The sequence below is a fragment of the Caretta caretta genome, chromosome 24, assembly GCF_965140235.1.
Source record: "Caretta caretta isolate rCarCar2 chromosome 24, rCarCar1.hap1, whole genome shotgun sequence".
Taxonomy (NCBI): Eukaryota; Metazoa; Chordata; order Testudines; family Cheloniidae; genus Caretta; species Caretta caretta.
The window spans coordinates 11947750-11956444 of NC_134229.1; the positions used below are offsets into that span (position 1 = coordinate 11947750).

The 8695-nt window shown below is 59.0% G+C and overlaps 1 protein-coding gene across 4 annotated transcripts; it reads right to left on the reverse strand.

Annotated features, from left to right (window-relative positions):
* Positions 1-1153: 1153 nt before the first annotated feature.
* Positions 1154-8041, reverse strand: DUSP23 (dual specificity phosphatase 23). Of its 4 annotated transcripts, none has more exons than XM_048828926.2 (3): positions 7857-8041; positions 3716-3990; positions 1154-1881 (listed from the first exon to the last, which is right to left on the reverse strand). In XM_048828926.2, exons 2-3 carry the CDS (start codon positions 3983-3985, stop codon positions 1696-1698), a joined length of 456 nt encoding a protein of 151 aa, XP_048684883.2. In that variant the 5' UTR covers positions 3986-3990; positions 7857-8041; the 3' UTR covers positions 1154-1695. The 4 variants fall into 4 exon arrangements, with proteins under 4 accessions (XP_048684883.2, XP_048684884.2, XP_048684882.2 ...); XM_048828927.2 differs by lacking the exon at positions 7857-8041 and adding an exon at positions 7620-7767; XM_048828925.2 differs by lacking the exon at positions 7857-8041 and adding an exon at positions 5915-7309.
* Positions 8042-8695: the final 654 nt, after the last annotated feature.

The window sequence follows — 8695 nt, forward strand, 5'->3', positions numbered from 1 at the left end:
GATTAACCTCTGAGTTCTGGGGCACTAGAGGGGAAGCCTTTGAGGCAACCAAAGTGTAAAATTTGGATTGTAAGTGCCTCAGGGCAGGCACAGCACCTAGCACAGGACGAACCTGGTCTCGGGCTGCAGCCTCTAGGAGCTACTGCAACTCCACAGCTAACTAACAGCCAGGACCCAGGCTAGCAGGCACTGTTATGATGAACATTTACGTTCTGAGGCAAATGCAGCTCTGGGGTAAAAGGGCAAAGGCTCACGCAAGCCTGCTCCCTTCTCTAGGAGTGGGAAATCCTCATTCCCCTTCTCAGCCACACTGACAAATCCTGCAGCCTGCCTAGGTGGAGTTGGGGGTGAGGAGGAAAAAACAGGGCTCCAAACCGCCCCCAGCTGATTGGTTTGTATTTAGGGCCCACCGTCAGCCAAACAGCCAGGCACACAGCTATTGCTCCTGGCTGCCACAAGCTAGGCAGCTACGGGGGCAGCTCGGCTCCAGGGCCCTGTGACTGCACGGCCACTCCCTGCTCCCACCCAGGACAGCTATGCTAAGCACAGTGGCTTTAAGGCTGTGATGTCTGGTGTGGGGACCCTGGGGCAAAGGGAATGGCCTAGAACCCTCTAACAGCCAGGCCCCCTCTGCACAGCAAGGGAAGGATCCTGGGCCCTTTCTAGCCATTCCTCTAGGTCTCCCTCTGTGGCAGGTACTTTCCAGCTTTAGCAGCAGGCGTGGCTTGTGGGAGGGGGTGACACAGGTGCCAGGAGGGAAGTGCCCCTCCAGTTTAGCCTGAGGCTCCCAGCCTCTTGGTGGCCTTGGAGAAGATAGGCTGTGTGCTGGGGAAGCTGGTTTGCAGCAGCAGATGCCCCCGCTACCTGGCCGGCAGTACCAAGAGCCCAGGGGGCCCAGGACAGAGCCTGCTGTAGCATGGCACAGCTGGCTGCCCTAGACCCGCAACCTCTGCACCAAGGAGAATCCCACACTGGCTCTCATGTAGCCACAACCCCCAGGGCCAGCAGCGAGTGACCTGCCCCAGCTGCTCCCCAGCCCCCTTCACTTCTGTGCAGCACTGGACACACTCCCAGGAAGCACAGGCATCCATGGGAGCAGCCCTCCCTGTTCTACGACCTGCACATGGTGCCCCGCTCAGAGATCACAAGGGGAGCCAATGCCAACTTCTTTTATTCAGGGCGGGGGGTGGACACGTTTGCAGCAGCTCTGAAGAGTAAAACCCCCCAACACCTCCAGCCTCATCTACAGCCCTTAGCTGGATAGGCTCCAGCCCACACACCCTGCAGGCATGCATAGCCTCCCTACAGGGCAAAGCCCCACTCCGTCTCTATGGGCCTGGCTCTCCCAAGGCAAGGATCACAGGGGACTGGAGAAGACGTTGCCCTACGGGGCTCCCCCTTCCACATTGCTGCCCCTTGCCCCTCCCCGATTCAGATCTCATCCTCTCTGCCTCGAGTAAAGGGGGCTGGGGCAACCCCTGCCCCAGTGCAGGCAGATACTGCCGAGAACGGAGTGTGGCTCCAGGCTCTGAGACCAGCCCCAGCTCCCCTCAGCAGCCAGGAGTTGGGAAGGTTCCCTCCATGGGTCCAAAAACGCCCAGCAGGCACCTCCTGCAGGTGTCTGTGTAGCTGAGCAGCCCTCTCCCTCTGCCCCCCATTCCCCGTGTAGGGAGAGGGGGGCGCCGCCAGCTGTGGCTATTTGATGTGGTGGTGGAACTGGATCACGGCTTTCTCCTGCTCATGCGTCTCAATGGCTCCGGGCCGGATTCTCCGGATCTCGTGGATGGCGTCGACCCCGGTGAGTCTCTGGGCTTTCACCAGGTAACAGGCCAGCATGGTTCCTGTCCTGCCAAATCCCAGCATGCAATGCACTGCCACCGCCTGGGGGAACAGCACACGGCAAGGTTAGGCCAGGCCTGGTACCTTCACCCCCACTCACATCTCACTGCCTGGGAGCAGGTGAACGTCCCAGAGCAGAGCAGGAGAGGCCTGCCCTCATCTCCGGCACTGAGCGACAGAGCTGGATGTCCTCAGCCATGAGTGCCCTGGCCAGCCCGGTAGTTGGAAGCCCTGGATGTGCTGCATGGAGCCCAGTGTGCTGCTGTGGGGAGTGGCAGAGAGATACCCTAAGGCTGAAGGAGAATGACTGCCCTCTGCTTACCCAGCACCAAGCACTCTGGGGTGGTAGCAGCAGTGGGAGATACCCAAGGGCTGGCAGGCTCTTCGTCCTGCCCTGACATTTTTCCCAGCATGAGCCACGTTCAAAGTGATGGCTGCTCGGGTGTCTGGACTTCAGGCTCCCATCACAGGCAGTCAGGACCCAGAGGGCATGACAGGGTGAAAATGGTGCAGTGTCCCCAGGATCCACACTGGGTGCAGGGGCAGAACAGTTCTTGGCCCTGTCCCACTGAAGCAGGGATGGGAGGGGTAAGGAGCTGTAAGACCTGCCCCACCCCAGCCAGCCTCAGAGTTGGGGTGACTCTGGGAAATCCCCCCACACCTGTGGTGACGTTTGAGAACCTGCTGCGTCAGGGCCCTCCGAGGCGGGTTACAAGCTGCCTGGGGCCGAGCGGCTGCTCACAGAGAGCTGTAGGGGGCTGTTATATGCCAGCCTGGTTCCCCCAGGCAGAGATTTTCTGTGGCACGGGCAACGCCAGGCCTCATGCTTCTGGGCCTGTGGAATGCCCTGTTACCGTTCCCACGGCAGATCCACACCACCAACTCCCGTCTCCTCCTGGGAGCTAGCTAGCATTCAAGCCTGCCCTCTCCTGGATGGAATCAGAATGGCACAGCCATGTGTCTCTGGCCCCACACTGCCTACAGCGCAGGTGTCCAGGGCCTGGACCTCAAGCGGAGCCCCATGCCAGCCAGCACTGGGAAGCTCCCATGGACACAGTGTGAGGCACAATGACCCCAACTCTAGGGACCAGGGCTGTTCCGATCACTGAGTGGGGGACAGGCCCATAGGGACACGCCTGAGCTGGGTCATAGCACGAGGCATGAGCAGCCCCACCAGGGAGGGGGAACTCCAGCACTGCTGGCTCAGACCTTGGCCCCTTCTCCTGGGACCTGCCCCAGAAGAGCAGCAATCCCTGCCCGCAGGCCCAGAGCCCTTCCTGCTGCTCTGGGCAGAGTTTGGGCTTGAAGGAGAGCTCTGCTCAGGCCCAGTTTTAAAGCCCAAGCTGAACCCACCCCAGGCACAGCCAACCCGAACCTGCCCTGAGCGTCCAGTCCTTTTCAGACCTGCCCCAACCCTGACATTTCCTCTCCGTTCCAACACCACAGCCTCGTCCCTGGGGCTCAACCTGGTGGGGACTCCCAGCTCCCCATGCCCTGTGCCTGCAACCTGTCTCTGGCCACAGCTGCGTTATTTGGAGTTGCTGCGACTCCTCAGTGCACTCACTCCGCAGCGTACACAGAGTGCCAAGGGGGCGGCCGGTGGGAACAGGGCATGCAGACACTGTCATGCCAACCCCACAGGCTGGGGGAGGTGATGAGAGCTGACCTGAGCCTCAGAGGGTCAGGTTGTTTTCAGACCTGAGCTCAACTCCTGGTTGGGTCCCAGCGAGTTGCCAGGCTCTAGCAGGAAGAGAAGGGCACAGGGAGAGTGGGGGCACTTCCTGGGCATCACAGCCACATGGCGCTTTCAGACCAACAGCCAATCCGGCTGCAGGGGTGTGTATGCACGTGGGGAGAGGTTACGGACAGGCCAGACCTCCCCCTTGGTGCTGGCGTCCTCCACAATCTGCAGGAAGTGCTTGATCTGCTCCAGCGATGGGGCACAGAAGTCCTGGATGCGGAGGTGATGGAGCTTGATGCCAGGGCAGGTGTCGTGGTAGGGCGGGCTGCGCTCGGTCAGTGACACCAGGTGCTGGATGCCATGCTCATGCATGTACTGGTAGTGTGCGAGCTGCCGTGGCATGGCCAGCCCTGCCAGCTTGCCAGGCACCACCCAGGAGAAGTTTGGAGGGACGGCTGACGCCATCGGTGCTGCAGGCAGACACAGCAGCATGTTAGAAAGCGCACTGTAGGAAGACACATTCCTAGCACCCTGCTGCCCCTGTGCCCCCATCTCCAACCTGGCCCAGGGCCTCCCTCCATCCCCATCCCTGGTTCCAACCTGGTCCTCACAGCTTCATCCCCATAGCCCCAAAGGCTCCAACCCCTGCTGCTCTAGGGCAGTGGAGGGGACGGGGAAGGTGGCACCATCCAGTCCCCTTTTCACTCCACGTGCTCTGCAGCCCATCCATTAACTGCCTGACAATGGGGCCAGACACTTGCATGGTGGCACCAGCCCTGCCCCATGAGTCCAACACTGACTCCAGCTGCTGGAGCTGGCACGGCTGCAACACATGCTGGCAGTGGGAGGGCTAGATACACAAGCCAAGGCTGCTGAGTATAGAGCACAGCCTGACCCCAAAGCTGCAGAATGGAGCTTGTCGGTCTATCATTCTATGGGGCTGGGTGGGGAGCTGCCATTACCACAGTTCCCGGCCTCCCTCGCAGATCCACCTGCAGTCACTACACTGTCTAAACTTGAGCGGGATTAAGGGGCACAGGAGCCAAGTGTTGATAAATTGGAGAGGGGTCAGAGAAGAGCCACGAAAATGAATGACTGACAGGTTAGAAAACCTATCTGATAGTGAGAGAGTCCCGGAGCTCAGTCTATTTAGCTTAACCAAGAGAAGTGAAGGGGTGACTTGATCACGGTCTGTAAGTACCTACATGAGGAACAAATATTTGATAACGGGCTCTTCAATCCAGCAGTGAAAGGTAAACACGATCCAAGGGCTGCAAGTTGAAGCTAGACAAATTGCGAAGGGAAAGAAGGTGTGCATGTGTCCCCATGATGGGGATTAACCACTGGAACCATCTACCAAGGTTGTGGTGATGGAGTCTCCATCACTGGCCATTTTTAGATCACGACTGGATGTTTCCCTAACAGCTCTGCTCTAGGAATTATTTCAGGCCAGGTCTCTGGCCTGTGTTATCCAGGGGATCAGACTACATGATCACCATGATCCCTTCTAGCCTGAGAAGCTATGAAACAAAAGGATTCCTCTCTCTCAGTCATGTGACAGCCCCACTCAGGGGGCAGAGGGCTGAGCGTTGACTCCTACCTGACTCCGAATGGGTCTGGCCACACCCCATCCCTTTGAGACTGGAGCGAAGAGGAGCTGGCTGTGCAGAGCCCAGACACAGTGCAGCCATTAAAACAACAAGGAGTCCAGTGGCACCCACTGCCACCTCCCACCCAGGCCCACCAGCCCCTGGCCTAATGTACTGTGCCCCCAAAACAGAGTGCCAGGGCTTGGGGCCAGGGGAGGGGGCATGGCCCAGCCCACTGCAGAGCCCTCCTGTGCCCCCTGCTCATTGACCCAGGTCAGGCCTAGCTGCCCCCAGAGCAAACTCCCTGGGGCCATGAAGCAGAGCCCCAATCCCAGAATGCACCTGGCAGCTACAAGAATAATCCTGCTCCACAGACGAGTTGGGATAAATTCCCGTGGCCCCCCAAGGGGCTGGGCAGATCCATGAACACCTTTTCATTGGGGAGCAGGGCCTGTGCCAGAGACCAGAGTGCACTGTGGATTCAGGGCCCTATTCATATCCCCACACCTACTAAGGGGGTGCTAAGGCCAAAGCGCTGGGTCCCCTGGCAGGCCTGGGGCATTGTGGGATTGCTAGATGCCCTTCTGGGCCTGAGATGCCCCTTGTCCCAGAGGCACGTGACCTCTGGGAGGTGGAGGAAGGTGTCAGGGTGCATCAGAGCTGCTCCCACCGCAGGCTGGGCCCAGAAAAAGCAGGATTATCTGTTCGGGGTTCAGATGGTCACAGACAAGGGGGAGCAAGGTGCCTAGCCCTCGGATGGCACCAGTCCCCAGACAGTCAGGCAGCACCATGCAGATGCCAGTACCTGTCAGAGCCATGATTTCTCCTGGCTTTCCTGCAAGGAAGTGGCTGGCGATTCTGCGCTCCTTCCTGCTGTCCTCACCTCACCCAGGCAGTGCAGGGCCACCTGGAGACTCCTGCCTCAGCCACTCAGGGGCCCCAAGGCACCCACAGTCACAGGGCAGTTCTGTAGGGTTAGTTCCCAACCACTCTGAGTCTCAGCACCCCGGATGAGATGGGGATCAAACCATGCTTCTGGCTGAGGTGTTGGGAGGAGGACCCACTGAAGATAGATTTTTGAAAGCGCTCCCCATGCAGCAGTTCCCCCCCCTCACCTCTTCCCCACATGCACGCACGGACCCCAGGCACTTTGGCATCCTGCTCTTTCCTGTTTGCTTCTTGTCAGGCTCAGATCCTATAGTGACAAGAGCCAGAGGAAAGCTATCCTGCCCCACCCCATCAGTCTAGTCCTGAGACACAGAAATGGAGCCCTGGTCATTTTGAACCCCGCTCATTGTCTCTTCTCTAGGGAAACGATGGATGCTTTTTGGAGTCAGATTAAATGGGGGGAGAAGAGCCCTAATTTAGTGCAACACCACGGTCCTCATTTTAGCTGCTCCACAGAAGACACGCACCCCATGGATCCAGCAGCCTGGAACGCAGCCCCAGGACACACCCGAACTACAGGTGTCACAGAACTGTCACTAGCCATTTCCTGACAACTGCACAAGGTTCACATTTCAGCCAGCCAGTGCCTGGGGAGAGCTTCAGTTCCTGAGGGGGGGTAGAGTGGGGGAAAAGGACACCCAGACTCCCTACACCGAACTCTCGGATACATCTCTGCCTGCCTCAGTGCGCCAGCACCCCCAGCCGGGCAACACAATGACCTGGCCTGCACTGACCTCCAGGGAGCTCCCTGGGTGGCTGCACCCTGCACACACTTAACATCACAAGGGAGGGTGTTGGTGAATCAGTAACACTCCAGCACTATAGCTCCTCAGGCCCAGCAGAGCAGCTGTTCCACACTGAGTATCACAGATAAGCCAGCAGCGAGTCCCAGACCCAATATCAAACATTTTCACAGTACAGTTGCTGAGAGTATCATTTCCATCAACCTCTCATAACAATTATTTAGCCCGTACATTTTGGGTAAATCTTAGAAAATGTCACCTCAGCCCCATGGCTGTGCCCTACCCTGTAACATAACAGACATTTAACCCTTTAAAACGCTTGCTAATTGCTTGCTGCAATAATATCATGTGTCAGTGAGTTCTGCAGGATAACCGGACCTTGTTTTAAAAGGGGTTTGTTGCCTTATTTTGTATTATGGGAATGGAATAAGGAGAAGACTTAACAGTCCCCTCTGCTCACCTTTCAAATCTCCCGAGATGGCACAGTCCCCCGAGCTAGCATCCAGCCCCCAGCCCAGCACCCACAGCTCCCCCAGTCCAGCACAGCTCGCACCCCAACCACCCCCCTCCACCTCCCCAGCCCGGCACCCCCCCCCCACATCCCCAGCCCCCCCACATCCCCAGCCTGGCCCCCCCAGCCTAGCACCCCCCCGACAACCACAGCCCGGCACCCCCCCAGCCTAGCACCCCCCCCGACAGCCACAGCCCGGCACCCCCCCAGCCTGGCACCCCCAGGGCCCGGGCCCTCCGCGTCTCACGCTCCCAGCCCGGGCTGCAGCAGGCGGAGGCCGCGGCCCCTCTCGGAGCCCGGCCCAGCACCTGAAGCCGGCCCGGCTGGTGCACACCCGCTCTCCGCAGCCCGCCGGCGGGAGCCCCGGCCGCTCGGGGCCTGGCAGAACCGGGGTCGGGCCGGGCCGGGCCGGGCCAACGCGTGACCCGGGGCCGTGCGAGCCGCGGGTGTCTGGCTCCCGGAAGCCGGGGGAAGCGCCAGGCCGCTGCGAGCCGCAGAGCTCCGGGCGGCGCTGGCTGGGGAGGTGGGGAATCGCTGCGACTTGCCGGCGCTGGGGGTCCGGTCGATATCGCTGATCGCCGCGGGGAGGTGACGGGGAGGCTCGACAGAGGCTGGAAAATTGCTTGATTATGATTGAATCAGAACCCAGTTATCCGGCCCGCAACTAGTGGGACAGCTGAGACTGCGCCCACGCAGGGCCGCCGCGGAAGGAGTTGTGGGGCAGGAAGCAGGCAATGGCTGTAGCAAGAGAAGCCCTTCAGAAGCTCCAAGCCAATGAAGGGCTAGCAGGCTGAAACAGGAGGAGAAGGAAGGTAGCGTAGTAACAGCCACTGAGCGTGTTATAAAGGGAGTCAGTATCATTCTTGTCACTTTGCAGATGGGGAAACTGAGGCACATATCAGGGAAGTGACTTGCCCAAGGTCACATAGCAGGCCCCTGGCAGAGCCAGACGAGAACCCCTCCGCTCTGGAGTCCCAGGCCTGAGCTGTCTCCATCAGGCGCATGACTCAACAGAGTTATTTTTCTGTTTTCTAAGTACAGTAATTCCTTGAACTCTGTAAAGGGATCCCTGCAGTGTGACTGAAGGGCTTGTGCCTGGAAGACACACCTCCATGCTGCCATGAAATTAATTAAAACCGGAAATGTTACGCAGCATGTGCTCTCTCTTCCCCCTTCCATGATTCCCTATATCTGCCTCTGTACACAGCCCTGCATTCTTCTGCCACACAGGTTCCCCTTAGGGCCCCCAGAATATCTGATATTGATGTTAACACCTCACTGAGTTGCAGAGAGCAATTCACCACTCTCACAGTGACAGGCTCAGGCTCTCTGCAGACTCAGGCAGTGTTGCTGTGTCCATTACATTTGGGGCAGCTCCTCCCTC

Coding starts and splice junctions, on each gene's coding strand:
- DUSP23 (XM_048828924.2), bottom strand. CDS start 4,072: ATGGGGGCACAGGGGCAGCAGGGTGCTAGGAATGTGTCTTCCTACAGT. Junction 1,882..3,715: donor ACGCCAGCACCAAGGGGGAG/GTCTGGCCTGTC, acceptor CTGTTCCCCCAG/GCGGTGGCAGTGCATTGCAT.